At 40.6% G+C, this 19,716-nt stretch overlaps 1 protein-coding gene across 1 annotated transcript; it reads left to right on the top strand.

Moving 5' to 3' along the window:
* The first annotated feature begins 280 nt into the window (after positions 1–280).
* On the top strand, positions 281–18,135 carry slc71a1-2 (solute carrier family 71 member 1-2). The gene is made up of 12 exons (XM_089008355.1): positions 281–553; positions 3,814–3,909; positions 4,197–4,259; positions 5,948–6,075; positions 6,159–6,273; positions 8,104–8,322; positions 8,732–8,845; positions 9,160–9,231; positions 10,605–10,717; positions 12,258–12,355; positions 12,442–12,599; positions 13,936–18,135. Exons 1-12 carry the CDS (start codon positions 470–472, stop codon positions 14,146–14,148), a joined length of 1,473 nt encoding a protein of 490 aa, XP_088864481.1. The 5' UTR covers positions 281–469; the 3' UTR covers positions 14,149–18,135.
* Positions 18,136–19,716: the final 1,581 nt, after the last annotated feature.

A 19,716-nucleotide genomic window follows, 5' to 3' on the forward strand; every position in this document is an offset into this window, starting at 1 on the left:
TTCGTCTCATCATCATTTACCAAATTTCAAAATTATTGTCAATTTATTGCTTATTGTTGTTTTCTAAATACATGCGCATCAAAACTCATTTAAATGTTAAAAACATTGACCATTTTTTGTTATTTCCGTTGCATCTCAAACTGCGATGTACGTATTGTACTGTGATTCTAAACCGACTGATTCCTTCTCGACCAATCCGAAGCCGCTTTGTGGCGTTGACCAACCATCGGCCTCAAATAGATGGGTCTAGGGGGAGGGGCCATGTTTGGTTCCGGAAGAGTGCTCGAAGCGAGGTGGTGTCGCTATGGTGGAGTCGAGGAATCGTCTCATTCGTTAGCTCGCTGCTATCTGTTTATTTCTCGGTGTTATGAGCTTAGCCATCGACATCAGCGATCTGCTAGACTTGTTTTCGATATTGAGGCGCCACCACGATGACCCGCTGACCACCGAGGATGGACAGCTGTGAACAATGACGGGGGAGAAAAAGAAGAAGAAGCGGCTCAACCGCAGCATTCTTCTGGCCAAGAAAATTATTATAAAAGATGGAGGGAGTGTGAGTAAAATGTGTATTTCTTTTCTACAATGAAAGCCGCTGTCCCAAATTTAGTTAAGATGTGTATTTTGAAATAATGCCCCTGATTGTAACCGCGTTTGTGCGCTGAATTTGTGGTGGGGGGTTAATGGTAACCGTTAGACAGGCGCTGTGCAGCCACGGCGAGTTGGCTAATGGTTAGCTCGGTGGCCTAGCGATGTATGTTGGCCGTTGGGTTAATACTCGGCTCTCGTCGGGACTTTACCAACCTTAAACTGAAGCAAACCTTTCGCTCACGTACGGTTTATCACGGTGCTTTTTTTTCTCTCCCTAAAGCTAACTGTCCCTCGTTGGGTTAATGTCTAACTCGCCCAAATTTGACCACCAGAGAGAGTGATGGGAGACGCGAACCAAAGCTAGTTAGCTCCAGTCAAGTTCCGCCACCACTCATGACCGATTTTCGGTATCCACCTCTTTGAATATTTATATATGAAATTTGTCAATTATGAATTACTAAATAAAAAATACATGGACGAGACGTCGCACACTTGGCACAACGGAGCTCACCGTTTTTACCCGTTTATTAAGTAATCCTATCAGCTGTCAAAAACACCGTATGCTACTTTTACCTACGGGTACATTACCCAACAATGGTAGACGGCGTGAGGCGATGTGTACTTAGTTATATAAATGATCAAAGCAAGGAAAAAATACTTTACGGGCAAGAAAAAGTTATGGACAATAAATTAAAAAAAACTTTCAAAAAGACCTGAATCATGTGTATTTGTGGGAGGGGCGGGCAACGTAGTTTTTAAACCTCAAGTTGTTAGCATCTACGCTTGGAATTGACTTACCTTTAAAACGTGTTAGAGCAGTATTTGCCAAGTCATGAAGCCTAATAGAAGTTATTAAGAACGGGTTTAGCTTGAGCATTGCCTCTGAAAACGTGTACAGTATGTCATAGTTAAAATAGCACAACCCAATTGATATAGTACTTGAACAACAACTGCGGCTGGAACAAAGTGTTGTATTTAAAGCTTGTATTAGTTTGACGTTCGATGAATAAATAAAAAAATAGATTTTCCAATTCTCTACAAGACCTTGTTTTACAATGCCATCTCACATACTGGAGTTGTAGAGTTGTATAGTAGTTGTTTTGTGAAGCCGATGGTAAATTAGATGGAGGAATAACATTGATGTCGCCTTTTGAAAAACTTGTGTACCTTCATCACCGATAGACTTTCGTGAACAATGCACAATGCGGTTCGTTCCAGAGTGGCATCCTGGAACTTTCTCACAGGTTATATGAGGCAAATGTGACGTCAGACTTAAAAAAAATGACGCCCCATTACGCCCCAATGCTTCAAAGGTTAAAAATGCAAATCCGTAAACAGGCCAGAGTAAATGTGTTACACATAAAGTCAAAATATGTCTCCAATGAATCCCATCAAAATTGCGCAGGGATTGTATGTACCTTTATCTGTCTCGCAGTGGAGAAATTTACATTTCACAGCAGGAAAGTTATGAAAGAAAGAGGAAAGGAAAGAAAGAAGGAGAAAATAAAATACAGGCACTTCTGGAAAGGCAGCCACTTTCGCAGCGCCAAAACACTGAATAGCAAATAACATGATAACACAGAGACACAGAAAGTCATTCATTCTTCAGCTGTACCCTCTTTGTGACATGAAGCAGTCTAGATGAAAGAGGAGAGGATCAAATTATCCTTTTCAGCAGTGGATCATGGTCGAATGTGCACGTCTACTACAAGCTAAATGTTGAAAGCAAACACGCAGCTGTAGCATCCGTTAACGAAAATGCTTGCATGCTTCAATCAGACGACTGAAAGTCTCATGGAAGTTTCACGCGTAGTCACCGTTACATTACGCCCCAAATAATGTGACCGCGAATCTGGGTTGATATATGAAATCTTCTTTATCGGGACCTGCGGTGGAGGGTATAGCTGAAAAGATGTGGTTCGGTTCCAGTGGAGCCCTCGCTTCCAATAACGGCCATTGTGCCAGCTGTCGGAGCCTCCATTATCACCCGCACACTAGTGAATAGCAAAGCAGCCTATTATTATTATTTCATGTGGATGCTGCAACATCCATCGACGGGAGGCTGTCACACATTGTGTGCATGGATGGAAGCGTTGTTGTTACAATGGCGACATGCGCACCAGCGCGTTGAATAGCTGCGAGTGTCTTGATGTGTATGTTTTGTAATATCGTTCTGTTTGTACAAACTCCATCACAAACTGGTCAGGCACGTGTTTCTTTTAAAGGATAACCGACACCTGCGGACAAGTTGTGTCCATCATTTGTAAAATCACTTGAAATGACTTCTACTGGGACATTCCACCATGATGTCCCTGATCCACTGGTGAAGAGACGCTTTGATCCTCTCCTCTTTCATCTGGAAATGGATTGGATTGGATTTGCCTTTATTAGTCTCACAGTGGAGAAATTTACATTTCACAGCAGCAAACTGCAAACTGCTTTATATAACAAAGAGGGTACAGAAAGTGCTTAAGAATGAATGTCTCTCTGAGTCTTTGTGTTGTCATGTTATTTGTTTATTTCGTTTTTTTTGTTCTTTTGACTTCCTGTGTTTTGTTTTTCTACTTTCATTTCTTTCATAACTTTGCTGCTGTGAAATGTAAATTTCTCCACTGCGAGAATAATAAAGGCAAATCCAATCCAATACTGAGCGTATTTTACAAAGGTTCCACCGCGAATAGATATTTTTACGTTTTCAGACTTGCGCTGAATATTCAGGAAGTCTTGTTTTCGAGTTGGTGACGACGTCACGTCTGGAACGCCCCTGACCGAGAATGCGACACACAATGCATTTTGGGTACTTTGTTTGGTTTGAAAACTTTGTGTTGATGGCGAAATTAGAAGGAAAACACATAAATAACATGATGGTGAATCGTTGTGTGTTGCACCAAGTCGACGATTTGATACTAGTTGACATAAATTCCCAGCAGACAAATCAGCCCGTTTCTAATGGAGCTTGGGCGCCAACTTAGGAATCATATTCATAACTGGATGTGTTTTGGGTATTTTAGATGCTATAAAACGTTTTTCTGACGTCAGTTAGGAACCAAACAAATGGTGTCGTTGTCCTCTAACTGTCAAGCAAAAGTCCAAAAAGTTGTGAAACAAAACTACTGTCCCCACTCAGATAACCCACGCGCGTAAAGACATAAGATAACTGTTATGACATGTGTCATTGTTTTTTTTTTGTTTTTTTTTTTTTTTAATAATGTGTTTTGTGCGTAGCCTCAGGGAATCGGTGAGCCCAGCGTCTACCATGCCGTGGTGGTCATCTTCCTGGAGTTTTTTGCGTGGGGTCTTCTCACTACCCCCATGCTCACGGTAAATGCGGCTGCCGACATCCGGGTGTATTTTGATCTTATTTTTAATGCTTTAAATCAGTTTTCACTTGCTGCACAAGTTTTTAGTTGCTAGCCTAAAAGCCAGATGAAGCTAAGCTAACTGCGCACACGGAACAACGTGTGGACTCTGAACTGTGCCGCCATTGATTTGAACTCCACTTTCCCTTTCACCTTTCCTCTTTGCGCCCTTCATATGTGTCGGGATTGTATTTGTGCAGCACAACAGTATGCGGCATTACGGCGGGTTAACCGCGTATTGTTTTGTAGGTTCTGCACCAGACGTTTCCCCACCACACCTTCCTGATGAATGGCCTCATCCATGGCGTTAAGGTAAGACACATGCACCAAAAAAAGCCTTGGGTAAATTTCTTGAGACGTGAGATATGCACTGTGAACATTTCATGTCATCATTATTGTGAGCATAATAATCCGTATTGTCGCCATTGCTAACCATGTCATTAACTCATTCATTGCCAGATGTGCAAAAATGTGTCCACTCCAGTGCCAGGGTTTTTGTCATTGTCACTCGAATTCCAGGACCCACAGAATATTATATAGTTTTAGGACTACATAGACATTCAGTATAATGGAAGAAACCTTAGACTCTCATCTTTCATCAGAAAAAAAAGAGTTAATTCCTAAATTGTGTGGGTCTGGAGTTACATGAGCTAGAAATGAGGGCAGTTGTCCAAAATACAATGTTGGTTTTTATAGCGCTTTGTGCCAGCTGACATGGAAAAAAGGAAATGCTTCCCCTTTGTTTGTGGAAAAAAAAATACTGACAGAGGCCATGGCCAGCGCTTTATCGGCACACAAGCATGAAAAAACAAAACCTGAAAAAATGTGGGAATGGCACTCTACGTATTATTTTCAATTTGCGAATAAATTCATGAATGGCAGTAAATGAGTTAAAAACAAAAATAGCAAGAATGTAATAGACGACATATTTGATACCCAAAGTATCAGCCAAACATTTCGGAACACTAATAATACACAAAATAAAGTGAAAATTACTGACAAAAATATGAGTTGATTGTTTGATTTATTTGTGAAAAAATACACAAATGCTACTCAAAAATATCCAAGATGAAAATGAAAAATCTGGGAAAAAACGATTTCTAAAAAATACAAAACATGTTCGAATTTGTCACGAATATTAGATAGATAATAATAATGATAATAATAATACATTATATGTATAATAATAATAATAGATATACCGTATTTTTTGGATTATACGTCGCTCCGGATTATAGGTCCACCAGCCAAATAATTAAGAAGCAAAAAACATATATAGGTCGTACTGGAGGATAAGTCGCATTTTTGGGCTCCGTTTCACTTCTTTTTTTTCCAACATAACACCGCAGCTCTCGCTCTACGCAACTCCGATGGACACACCTCCTTTTTGGTAACCCAGAGCAGTCTTTTACAAGAGTTATTCAGATAACTCTATCACAAAGAACATGCTAACAAGTTAAAATATCAGGTTTTACTCCAAATCACCAAATTCAAGGAAATCTTTATCCTCTGTGTCACTTTTAAATAACTCCCCCAACTCGGCAGGTAGACAAGGCGCCACTTCCTGTTCTCTGCGCTCTTGCGGTTTAATGTGAAAATAACATGTGAAATGATATATAGTAATAAAAAAAAGTCGCTCCGATTTATAAGTCGCACCCCCGACCAAACTATGAAAAAAACTGTGACTTAGAATCCGAAAAATACGGTATGCAAAAGAGATCAAATAATAATAATAATACATTTCATTTATAAGCGCCTTTCAAAACTCTCCAGGTCACTTTCCGGTCACAGGATACGTTTTTCTATGGGTGAGCAGCAAAAGCCACAGGCGCCAGCGTTCACTCAACCCGGAATAACTCAAATAGATAGAAGGCTAGCTAGCTAGCTAACAGCTAGCTAATCTATAGCTAGCTAGTGCACAAAAATGCTGCGAAACTTCTCTCTTGTCTCCATTTGTTTACTTTTCCATTCGTCAACTATTTATTTTTCCTCCTCTGCAGGGCTTGCTGTCATTTCTCAGCGCCCCCCTCATCGGGGCCTTGTCAGACGTTTGGGGCCGCAAATCCTTCCTGCTGCTCACGGTCTTCTTCACGTGTGCCCCCATCCCGCTGATGAAGATCAGCCCATGGTGTGTGTGAGCGAATGAAAATGCAAACTGGCCCAGCCAGACAAACATCTTTCCCTGACCCGGATTTTCCCTTCCTTCTCCAGGTGGTACTTTGCTGTTATCTCCATGTCCGGGGTCTTCGCGGTCACTTTCTCTGTCATCTTTGCGTACGTCGCCGACATCACGCAGGAGCATGAGAGGAGCACGGCGTACGGATTGGTGAGGAAATCAAATGCAATCCCGTGACAATCATCTCCCTTTGCCCATGGTGCGAAAGCCAGTCAGACATTGTGACCAAAGTCTGTAGAAAAATCCCCAATGTGCAAAAATGTGACCACTCCAGTGCCAGGGTTTTTATCATTTTCACTCAAATTGCAGGACCCACAGAATACTGACTTTTAGGACTGACTACATAAACCTTTAAAGGACAACCGACGTCACATTTTTGTTTCTTAACTGATATCAGAAAAACATTTTATAGCAGGGGTGTCCAAAGTCGGTCCTCGAGGGCCGCTGTCCTGCCTGTTTTCCACCTCTCCCAGGAGCAACACACCTGATTCAAATGATCAGCTCAGCCAGCTCTGAAGCAGCATCAAAATGGTCGTGATGATTTGAATCAGGTGCGTTGCTCCTGGGAGAGCTGGAAAACAGGCAGGACGGTGGCCCTCAAGGACCGACTTTGGACACCCCTGATATTTTTATTCAAATGCAAAACACCAATAAAAATGACTTAAAGTGTCCAAAATCTGCAAAAAATGGAGCTGCGAATTGGGCATTTTCAGAAAATCCCGCCCCCTGTTCGTGACGTCACGCCAAGACGTCTTGCATTGCTGGTGAATCAAAACAATGGCTTCAGATTCGGAGAATATGCTTTCTTGTTACACATCCAGTTATGAATATGATTCAAGTAGTTCTTAAGAGGAAAGCATACATGTTTGCAATTGATTAAAGAAGTCCTTCTGTGTCATTTTGAGGCATCTGGACTGCAATGTAGCGTCCCAGAAAATGGCGACCAAGCTCCCTGTGAGGAATTAATCAGCCCGTTTCCACAGGCTGATAAATTCCTTATATGGAGCTTGGTCACCCTCTTCTGGCTCTTTTTGGTGCAACATGACGTTTTCAGACTGGCATGTGTGGCTGCCACTGCTCACCCGCAGACCGCAGAAAAATATCTTGTGACTGTAAAGTGTCCTTGAAAGTTTTGAAAGGCGCTTCTAAATGAAATGTATTATTATTATTATTATTATTATTATTATTATTATTATTATTATTATTATTATTATTATTATTATTATTATTATATGGGTCTGGAGTTATCTGAGCTTGAAATGGGGGCGGCTGTACAAAATACAATACATACATAGGGGAATCAGAATCATCTTTATTGACAAGTATGTAGGACACACAAGGAATTTGTTTCTGGTAGAACTCGCTACATGGATCGGTAGCACCTGCCGAAGGGGAGTAGCTGTGAAAGGTGGTGGGCAGGGTGCAGAGGGTCCAGTAGGATTTTCCGCGCCCTTGTTTCAATTCTTGCAGTGTGCAAGTCCTCAATTATTAATATAGCTCTTTAACAACAGCCGAAGCTGTAATAAAGCGCGAACATGGACAAAAGGGAAAAACATTGCAAGAGGTCTGACCAGCGCTATATCGCCCCCCCCCCCCCCCTCCCCCCAACGGAAAAACCAAAACCTGAACAAATTCTGGAATGGCGCTCCACGTCATACTTTTCAATTCTCGAATAAATTCAGGAATGGCAGCGAATGAGTTTATTTAAATTGGGTGCCTTAGCTATAAAAAAACACATGTGGTACCAGTACAAGATCGAAGTACCAAAGCAAAGGGTGTTTAAGGTGCCAGGTGTCCGGAAAGCTTTTCATCATGTCATTATGAGTGAAAGACGACTATTGTCTTGAAACCAAGAGACTAAACAAGCAGGTTTCTACAACCCAAGTAAAGACTCTGACTCACAAAGCACTCCAGCCAACAAAGAGCTATTTTATTTAATTGTATGTATTTATTTTTTTGTCACACCCTTCCCCCTCTCAGGTGTCAGCCACATTTGCAGCCAGCCTGGTCACAAGCCCGGCCATTGGCGCCTATCTATCGGTGGCTTACGGCGACACCCTGGTGGTGATCTTGGCCACGGCCATCGCGCTGCTGGACATCTGCTTCATCCTGGTGGCTGTGCCCGAGTCGCTTCCTGAGAAGATGAGGCCGGCTTCGTGGGGGGCGCCCATTTCTTGGGAACAGGCTGATCCCTTTGCGGTGAGTCGGATGCAAGTTTTTAACACTAAAAAATGAACCTACTTGGTTTTTACTACTTGGTTTTTACTCATTCACTGCCTGATGAATTGCAAAAATATGTCCACTCCAGTGCCAGGGTTTTTGTCATTTTCACTCAAATTGCAGCACCCACAGAATATTTTAGTACTACATAAACATTCAATTCAGCATGAGAAACTTTAGACTCTCTTGTTTCATCAGAAAAAAATAGTCCTATTCCAGTGACACAATACCCGATGGTATCGACTGATGATTGGCAAGGATAAAATAATGGATTATAATGTCTGCCACGCAACTCACATTGCACACAAAACCTTATGTGAGACTGTGTTTTTCTCTTGAATTTGTATTAACACATACCTCCATTATTGTTGACATGATCACCTCGCAGTCTCTACGCAAAGTGGGCCAGGATTCCACGGTGCTACTCATCTGCATCACAGTGTTTCTTTCCTACCTCCCGGAGGCGGGCCAGTACTCAAGCTTCTTCCTTTATCTCAGACAGGTAGGTAACTCTTCGTTTCTCAATTGAGTGGCAACAACACCCTAAAATCGGGATGATCATAAAACATCAACATCTTGTGTGTATAGATTTGTGCTCCCGGGTTACTAGGAGTCACTTGCATTACGTAAATGTTGTCGCATCAAACTGGTCGATCCAGTCCGAGACAATTTGACTTGTGTGGCCTCTAGAAATGTGACAAACGTCAGCATGTGTGGACTCAGTGTACAAATAGATGACTTGAAGCTACCAACTGTTCTTGGTGAAGTCAAAAACAGCACACTGACTTCTAACCTAATTTATCCAAAATTCTTCAGGTCATCCGCTTCTCGTCAGAGACGGTGGCCGCCTTCATCGCCGTAGTGGGGATCCTCTCTATATTGGCTCAGGTAATCAAGTTATTACATACCTGCTAACTACAGTGATATCTTGGCTTACGACCTTAATTGGTTCCCAGACAGTGTGTAAGGCGAAATGTGTGTATCCCAAAAATTAATTTCCCATAGGAAACCTTTAAAATGAGAATAATCCGTTACTAGGTCCCCATAAAACATAATTTTCTACTTCTTATTTTCTAATCCTTAAAACTACACAAAATATACATTATTTTATGTATAATAAATGTGCCATGATATTATAATAAAGAAATAAACTGTACTGTATAATAAAGTCATTTTATTGACCTTTGTGATGGTCGTTGATGGCTTGATGGAATAGAGTGGCCGGTTTCCACTTACCAATAAACACTTGATGAGGAATGCAACCTTCTTCTTTCACCATCTTGAGGAATGATCCCTTTTAGGTGCTTTCTCTGCGATAATTGTATCTAGTTCCTCATCAATTGTGTAAAAGTTCGTAAGCCAGGGAGTTCGGATACCGAGGTATCACTGTACTCCGGTTTTGCCGTCATGAGTACGGTTTTCATTATCCCATTCCAGGTTACGGTTTATTAATGAAAATTACGGTTTCCAATAAAAACAATGTAAAAAATGGTCAAAATAGTAAATACCCAATGTTCATTCATTGAAAACACAAGATCGCTAAGGATCACATCTAAATTTAGAACGGGCGATCGGCACAGTGCCAGCTGTTAACTTTCTTTAGATGAATTGTAAATGTGCGTGCTACGGGTCATTCCTGGAATCGAGTCAAGCGTTGGCATCATTTTTATTATTGTGATGTCATAACATCTGCTGGAGAAAAAGCAACATAAAGTATGAAATGTACAAGAAAGCTACAGTCGTTTCGTGAGGAATACTCCCGAGCATTTTCAGGAGTTAGACTTCGGTCACGAAAAGGTGAATGTGGATTATGTTAATGCAGAAGTCTTTCAATTTTGAGTTTGTTGAGCGCTATTTTTATTCAATGGAATGTAGGTTAGATGTGCATGTTTGAAGTTGCTAACAATGTCTTAGAATTCATTGTACTTTTCAAACAAGATTGATTATTAAATGTTGGGTTCATGCTAAAATATTTCTGTTTTGTTTTCTTAAAATAGTCGCAAACATGAAATTTTCATGATTGAGTTGAAATACGAGTTTTTTTCCACAAGACTATATTTGACATTGATCAACATTTGTATGCCGTTTTTAGCCTCAGTTTGAGTCGCTGTAATGTTAAAAATCGTTTGGCTTGCGGCCCCATGGATCTAGGCGTATTACTAAGCTTTTCTTGTTTCAGAAGTTGGCAGTTATGTTACTACGATTTGTGATGACCGTCAAATCAGAAATGTGCTCATGCCTTCTCTGGTTGTGACATTTAGACGGTAGTGCTGGGCATCCTGATGCGATCCATCGGGAACAAGAATACCATCCTGCTGGGCCTCGGTTTCCAGATCCTCCAGCTGGCCTGGTACGGCTTTGGCTCGCAGCCCTGGTCAGTAAGCATCAACACCAACCCCTGCGCATTTTTTTCTACTGTTTTTTCAAATTAATTCGTTGGTTCGGCATGTCATGATGGGGTGGCGCCTTACTGAAATTTTGTGCAATTTGTGGTGTTGGGCGTATTTTTTTTGTGAATAAGCCACGAAGTGATTTATAGGTTTATTTGAGTCTCATGCCTAAAATAGACATGCCTCCTTAATCGGATTGACTCTAAAATAATGGCAGATCTGGTTGGATTTCAAAAAGTTTGAAATGTTTTGAATCATCAGTTTCCACTTGTTATTGTAGTTCCACCTCCCGCCACCAGAGGGAGACGTCGACTAAATTGCAGATGTATTTTTTTCATTCACCTTCGACCAGAAGTTTTAATCGACCAGTCCGATTCAAATTCTCTATCAGGGGCCATGGTAAATTAATTTTCGTCAGTGCTGCTGTTTTAGTGAGCAACACAGCTCAAATGCTCTCTGTATTTAACCATAGCTTCATAAATCGGTCGTACTTGTGATATAACGTATTATAATATTTGCTATTAGCTAGCTAATTGGCTATCTAGCTCTGTATTTAGCTAGCTATTTATTAGCTATCTATCTGGCTAGCTATCTAGCGAGCAATCTGTGACTGTAAAGTGTCCTTGAGAGCTTTGAAAGGCGCTTTAAATAACATTTATTATTATAATTAGCTATCTATTAGCTATCAGCTCACTAGCTAGCTTTCTATCTATGAGTTACTTGAGTGAACGCTGGCGCGTGTGTTTGCCACTGCTCACCCAGCAAAAAACTTATCATGTGACTCAAAAGTGACCTTGAGACTTTTGAAAGGTGCTTATAAATGAAATGTATTATTATTTTTATTATGTTATCTCTTTTGTATATAGCAGATGAAAATTTACATTTATCTTGGAAGAAGCTTGATTTTTTTTCAAATATTTAATTTGTAACAAGATACAGTAAAGTCTCGTTATATCGATATTCAAGGGAGTCCGAAAAAATATCGATATAACCGGGACTATCGATATATCCGACCCTGTTTGCATGTAATTTTCTCCGTGCGTGCATAAAATAGTATCGATATAACCGGGACTATCGATATATCCGATATCGATATAACGAGACTTTACTGTATAACCATCTATCTAACAATCGTGACAATTCCGATCATGTTTTGTATTTTTCAGCAATCATTTTTTCAGATATTTTATTTTAATCTTGGATATTTTTGAGTATCATTTGTGGGGTTTTTCACAAATATGTCAAGCAATCAACTCATATTTGTGTCTATTTTTCATGTTATTTTGTGTATTATTAGTGTTCCGAAATGTTTGGCTGATACTTTGGGCATCAAATATTTTGTCTATTATATTCTTGCTATTTTTGTATTTAACTCATTCACTGCCATTCACAAATTTATTCGGGAATTGAAAATATGCTGTAGAGCGCCAGTACTGAATTTGTATTAGTATTATTATTGTGCTGGGGGTTCCCAATGAATTGTTTAGTGAGCTGATGTTATGGTAATATCCTCCTGGCTTGCAGGATGATGTGGGCCGCTGGCGCCGTAGCAGCCATGTCCAGCATCACCTTCCCCGCCATCAGCGCCATTGTGTCCCGGAATGCCGACCCGGACCAACAAGGTGAGCAAGCTCCCCCTTTTGTCTGCAAGTCATTATGCGTAGCAAGCGCTGACCCACCGCCCGCTGTTTCCCTTTTTGTCTTGCAGGCGTGGTCCAAGGCATGATCACGGGGATCCGGGGCCTGTGCAACGGCCTGGGTCCTGCTCTCTATGGTTTTGTCTTTTACCTTTTTCATGTGGAGTTGACAGACACCGATGCCTCAGAGAAAGGCGGCAAACCCAATATGGCTAATCCCACTGATGAGGTGAGTACAAACAGGGAGGGAAGACAAATGACACCCGTTGAAAGACCGACGGAATAAATGAACTACAGCTTTTTTTTCCTTTTTTTGATTTGCGGGTATACTCCTACTAGATACGCCCACCAAAGTTGGAGTTTGTAAGTGAAACTGACTTTGGATGCTGAATTTACCAAATACAGTACCTTGGTTTACGAACCCCTTGGCTTACGAACTTTTCGGTTTACGGACGTTAAACTTATGAAAATTTTACCTTGGCATAAAAACATTTTTGGGATACACACGGAGCTGCCACAATGAATGATGTGTCGTTCGCGAACTAGCCCGTTCTCCTAACAACAAAATGGCAGCCGACTGTTTTTGTCCTTTATTTCCCGCCCTCAGTCTTCGGTTAAAGCCACGTGATTGGTCAAGAATGCAGGAGTGAGGGTGTGGGGGTTACAGACAGAGAGTGAGGCCGTTAAACATTAAAGACAGGCAGACAGAAAGAGAATGTGAAAATTGATAGAAAACAGTGAAATTTGGACTCGTTTCAACTTTGATAGTTCAAAGGCAGAGTGTAGACAGAGTGTAGACTGCAACGTTAAAATTCCCATCAATCAGGCTCCACAAATAACCTGCACAAGCCATCTGTACACTTGATGCAAAAAGCCCAGTTAAACAAAACACAATTGATGAGGAACAAGGTAAAATTACCGCAGAGAAAGCAGCTACAAGGGATCATTCCTCAAGATGGTGAAAGAAGGTTACGTTCTTCATCAAGTGTTTAATGCTGATGAAACCAGCCACACCATTCCATCAAGCCATCAACAACCATCACAAAGATAAATAAAGCGATTTTATTATACAGTACAGTTTATTTCTTTAATTATGATACCATAGCACATTTATTATACATAAAATAAGGTATATTTCGTGTAGTTTTAAGGCTTAGAAAATTAGGAAGTAGAAAATTATGTTTTATGTGGACCTGGGAACGGACTATTCTCATTTTAATGGTTTCCTATGGGAAATTTATTTTTGGGATACACACTTTTTGCCTTACACACTCTGGGAACCAATTAAGTTCGTAAGCTAAGGCATCACTGTCTTTGGCACTGGAGTGTGCATATTTTTGCACGTCTGGCAGTGAATGAGTTAAAGTAGCTGACTTCCGATATCTTTTCAGTCATTGTAAATCTAGTATCGCCTGTAAATCTAGTATCATTTGAATGTGCGATACCAGCCTGTGACGCAATTTCCAAAGCGCCACCTTGCCACTTAGCGCATCGTTGCCGTCCACGCAATCGGTCCCGATGGCTCACATTCCTGCGGTCTCCTCCCCCTTCAACCTTCATTCTAGAGCGCCATCATCCCTGGCCCTCCTTTCCTATTCGGCGCCTGCTCGGTGCTGCTCTCCCTGCTGGTGGCGCTGTTCATCCCCGAGCACACGGGGCCCGGCGCCCGACCCGGCGCGTACAAGAAGCACAGCAATGGCGCCCAAAGCCACTCGCACAGCCCGCAAGGCAGCGGGGCCGAGGGGAAAGAGCCTCTGCTGGACGACAGCAGCGTATAACCTTGGACCACTTTTTGAACTCTTGTGTGAGTGGCGTTGGGTTTTCTATCTGTTACTAACTCGTCACACGCTGCCAGTCTTGGGAAGTAGCAGCAGCGAAGGGGGGGGGGGGGTACTTAGGAGGGACCCGGGAAAGCAGACCACTGTAGAGACCACACGGATCAGCTCAGAGCTGTCGTCTATGACTTTTTTTGTCTTCACTGTTCATTACGGTTGCAAACTGGTGCATGATTTCTGGGTAAACTTCCATGGGAAGATAAAATGGCTCATTTTGGAAATGATTAAGCTTCAATGTAAATTTCTCATTTAAATTTTAAAAATACCAATGAAGGCCATGTATATTTGGATATGTAGTTTAAAATATATTATTTTACACTTAAGTCTGTAGGAAGAAAGCCGAACAAACACTGACTTAAATATGACTCAGCCATCCACCAAATACATTCAGAATTTTAAATTTAACTACCCCCGGCCCCAAAAAAACCAGTTCATATTACGTCTAAGCTCTCAGTCGTCCAGGAGTGATCCATCGATGAAAATGTTTCTTCAGCCGTCATCTGTACTTCTTTGAAGGTGTCGGGCATTTCACTCCTCATCCGAAAAGCTTCGTCAACGAATTAAAGTGCTGGTAGCTCTGGCCGTATATATTCAGGTAACATCCGACTTGCGACCGAGTTCCGTTCCGACCAAATAGTCGTAAGTCGAAATACATTGAAAATGTTGAATAGAGACTGAGGCTAAATGACTCGCACACTCCCCCCTCTGGTGCAACCACACGATCGATTGCTGAGCGAGAGTGAGATGCTGGCTGGCTGGCCAAAATGGTCGTACGCGTTGCCGGCCTGCTAGCGCTTTGCTGTGCCAGGCGTCGAATTAAAAATTTTTAAATATGGTCTGGAGGTCGTAGTCGTAAGTACGAGTGGTCGTAAGTCGAGCCGGCCGTAAGTCGGATGTTACCTGTATATCCGTAACGTTTATTTAGTAAATTTATTAAAAAAAAGCATCTTCCCCAATCATACCTCTGAATTGCTTCCCCCTGCATCTTGGCAAATATTTTGATATCTATGACATAGCTCCAAATGCAAATGTCAATCAAAACCATCAACATCACATCACTGCAAACAAACAACATGGCCGAAAAGTTGTTTATAACACCATTTATATTTAAACCTTCAAATAAAAGCCAACCTTAAAGGACAACCGACGTCACTTTTTTGTTTCTGAACTGACATCAGAAAAACGTTTTATAGCATCTAAAATACCCTAAACACGCAGTATGATAGTTTTATTCAAATGCAAAACACCAATAAAAATGACTTGGTGTCCAAAATCTGCAAAAAATTGAGCTGCGAATTGGGCATTTTCAGAAAGTCCCGCCCCCAGTTCATGACGTCACGCTAAGACGTCTTGCATTGCTTGAGAATCAAAACAATGGCTTCAGATTTGGAGAATATGCTTTCTTGAATATGATTCAAATAGTTCTGAAGAGGAAAGCATACATGTTTGCAATCGATTAAAGAATTTATTCCGTGCCATTTTGAGGCAACATTGGGGGAAATGTCTCACCCAAAAAGAGGCAGAAAATGGCCACCGAGCTCCTGTGAGGAATTAATCAGCCCATTTCCACAGGCTGATAAATTCCTTACATAAATTCCTTACATGGAGCTTGGATGCCCTCTTCTGGCTCTTTCCGGTGCAACACAAGGTTTTCAGACCAAACAAGCATCGACGTGATAAAAGGAGTGCTACAATGTGTCCTTTTTTTTAGTCAGGGGTGTTCCTTCAGTGACGTCACGTACGGACTCGTTACCAACTCAAAAACAAGACTTCCGGAATATTCGGCACGAGTCTTAAAACGTAAAATATTGCCATATGCGGTGGAATCTTTGTAAAATACGCTCAGTAGAAGTCATTTCAAGTGATTTTACAAATTATGGACACAACTTGTCCGGAGGCATCGGTTGTCCTTCAAAGGACAAGGCAAGACGTCCTGGCGTGACGTCACAAACAAGGGGGCGGGACCTTCTGAAACTCGCCATCTCCGAGGTCATTTTGAAGTAATTTTGGGACACTTTAATTCATTTTTATTGGTGTTTTGCATTTGACTAAAAATATCAACCTGTGTTTTCGATGCCGGTTGATAAAAATATCAACCGGTGTTTTAGATGCTATAAAACGTTTTTCTGATGTTAGGAAACAAAAAAATGTGTCGGTTGTCCTTCAAATGTGGTCATTTGTCCACATAAATTCCTTTTAATTCCCATGGATTGTTTACAACTTAAAAAAAGACACAACGTTATAACCGTAACGTTGCACCGACACACAGACACACACTGTACACTTGGTTATTTTTCTCCCGTTTAAAAAACAAACAAAAATACCACAAATGTTGCCGTAAAGTGACTTAAGATGACTTATCTAGGATAAATACAGATGTATATGGACATTACGTAACCTTTATGATGACCGTGGTCTGACAAGGCGCTGTAATCTGATCGTATTGCTCCCATCGGAGCCCCCCACCAACCCCCTGCTGCCCCCAAATCCCATATCTTTCCTTTCTTTTTTTTCAACATTTACTGCAACCTGCTTACTTACCTGCTATCTGAAATTACACCTCAATTTAGGCCTTTTATTTTTTTTTTCAACTCCACTTTGTTTTGCTCTTTCGCCCATTTCCTGTCATGTTTTCATCTTGCCCCCATTCCTCCTCCGTTTCTTGCCTTGTCTTCACTTTTGGCCAATTTCCTGCCTCATCTCTTCCATTTTCCACCATTTCCTGCATTCAACCACCTGAACGTTTCATACCTCATCTCCATTTGGCCCATCTTCCACTTTTAGCTTTAATTTTGCCAGATTTCGGACCCCTCCCTTGATTTTCTCCATCACTTCCTTCTTCATCTCCCAGTTCCCACCTTGCGTTTCTGTTTTCAACCACTTTCACATTTGTGTCTCCATCACAGGTTATTTTTAGCGAATCAAAATTCAAAACAGGTGTTGCCATAGGATGGACTGATAGAACGCCGTTTGTAAACTCTCTGAAAAATACCGCCCTCCCCATACCACCTCACTCTATTTTATGAATGGGAACCCTCACAAGAGTTTCATTGAAGCGTGATGTCACTCAAAATGTATTGCAATTTTGATTTGACACAATTGCTCCATAAGCTATCATCATGATTGATGGCTGCATTTCATTCATTAGCTTATTGATCCTCGATTGTTTTTGTGTCATTGTAAACGCTTCAAGTGCACTTCAAAGTCACTTGCCAACCATGTTTAATATTTGTGCCAATGTTTCTTTTTTGTTGTCTTTTTTTGCTGCTATAAGCAAGACATTTTTTTATCAATATAAATATGTATAGCCTTTTAAAACGTTTTTTTTTTTTTTTGGTGGGAATGGTATAAAAAATAGGACGTCCATCTCCTTTCACATGCAAACATTTCACTTTGGTTCATGTTGTTTTATTTTTCTTCCTCGTGGAACGTTTCAAAACGAACTGTACTAAGGTTGGACAACCTGCAGCATGTAGGCCTCTTTACAGGCAATGGCTATTATGCTGATGATGATTATTATTTGAAGTTATGTCCAAAAAGGGGATGTTATACACCAATGAATATTTTTTTAGTGATCATAATATACTGGACCAAAATGTACATTTGGAGCTACACAGTGTGAACTGTTCAGTCAGAGCAGGCTGTATAAAGTGACCTAAAATGACAGATTTTGGAACCCGCCTTCCCCCAACCTCCCATATTATTTTTTTTAATGACCCCCCCTTCATCCCCCATTCGGTATGAGTGGGTCAAGTTGCACATTTGAACAAAGTACAACAAAACAGAAATCCACCTGCCCTCTCCCTCTCTCTCTCTGTGCCTAAAATTTGCCATGAAATTGAAAAATGGCGACAATTACGTCGAGGTGGTTATGATGTAAATATGGGAGACTAATGAAGCTATTTATTAAAGGTTTATTGTACAATTCAAGCACTTCAAGTTGTTTTTCTTCCGAGGAAGTGTCCTTCTGAGCATTTTATTTGTCATGGTTTCTCTAAAAAGCGAAAAGCATACATTAGCATATATATATATATATATATATATATATATATATATATATATATATATACCAACTTTGTATATATATTTTATATATATATATATATATATATATATATATATATATATATATATATATACACGTGTGTGTATATATATATATATATATATATATATACATATACACCTGTGTGTGTGTGTGTGTGTGTGTGTGTGTGTGTATATATATATATATATATATATATATATATATATATATACATGTGTATATATATATGTATGTGTGTATATATATATATATATATATATATATATATATTCTTGCCCTACTTGACGCAGTGGTCATTTCTAAATCTTCCCAGCAACAATTGATTGTGTAAGTTCGTGTCCGAATGTTGTGTACTTGTAAACTGCTGTTTATTGCGCCAACGTCCTTGTGCGAACAAAGTGTGTGAGAGGAGCAGCAGCTGTTGGGAGGCGTTAACCTGCGAGATAATCCGACTAATATTCATTGTAAGACTATTTAGTGCTAAGACACGGCCGGTTTTGCAACCCATTAGCCTGACAAGCATTGATTTCCGGACACTGGCCTTCCTGTGTCGAGTTTTTGCATTTTCTCCCCGTGTCTTTCTGTGTTACTACAGTTTGCTGCCACATTACAAGAACATTGAGCATTCTGTATTGTACCTTGTTGTGATAATGAGCATGACTGGGCAAAATAACCAACGTCGTACACACTGTCCCTTTAACGGATAACCGAAATCTCCGGACAAGTTGCGTCCATAATTTGTAAAATCACTTCAAATGACTTCTACTGAGTGCAATTTACAAAGATTCCACCACATATAGCTATATTTTATATTTTAAGACTTGCATTGAATATTCAGGAAGTCTTGTTTTCGAGTTGATGACGATGCCTGACGTGACGTCACGTCTGACCGAGAAAGCGACACACAATGCATTTTGGGTACTTTGTTTAGTCTTAAAACAACGTGTTGATCGCGAAATTAGAAGGAAAATTACATAAATAACGCGATGGTGAATTTTGTGTCGCAGCCAATTGCGGTAACACGCATATAGAACGTATAAGTTTCCACAAATTCCCAGCGGACAAATCATCCCATTTCCAACGGAGCTTGTGCGCCATCTTGTGCATTTTCTGGGCGCTACATCGGAGTCAGACGGCTCGAATTGATACGGGAGGACTTCTTTAATCGATTCCAAACATGTATGCTTTCCTCTTCAGAACTATTTGAATCATATTCTTAACTGGATGAGTAACAAGAAAGCATCTTCTCCGAATCTGAACTCTCTGAAGCCATTGTTTTGATTGTGCAACAAGGCAGTTTGTGAAAGAGTATCCTGGTGTGACGTCACGAACAAGGGGGCGGTACTTTCTGAATCTCCCCAGTTTTGAGCTCATTTTGTGGCAGTTTTGGGACACTTTAAGTCATTTTTATTGGTGTTTTGCATTTGACTAAAAATATCAGCCTGCGTGTTTTGGGTATTTTA

Source organism: Hippocampus bargibanti, linkage group LG11 (assembly GCF_051943395.1).
Source record: "Hippocampus bargibanti isolate YZ-2025 linkage group LG11, ASM5194339v1, whole genome shotgun sequence".
NCBI classification, from domain to species: Eukaryota; Metazoa; Chordata; class Actinopteri; order Syngnathiformes; family Syngnathidae; genus Hippocampus; species Hippocampus bargibanti.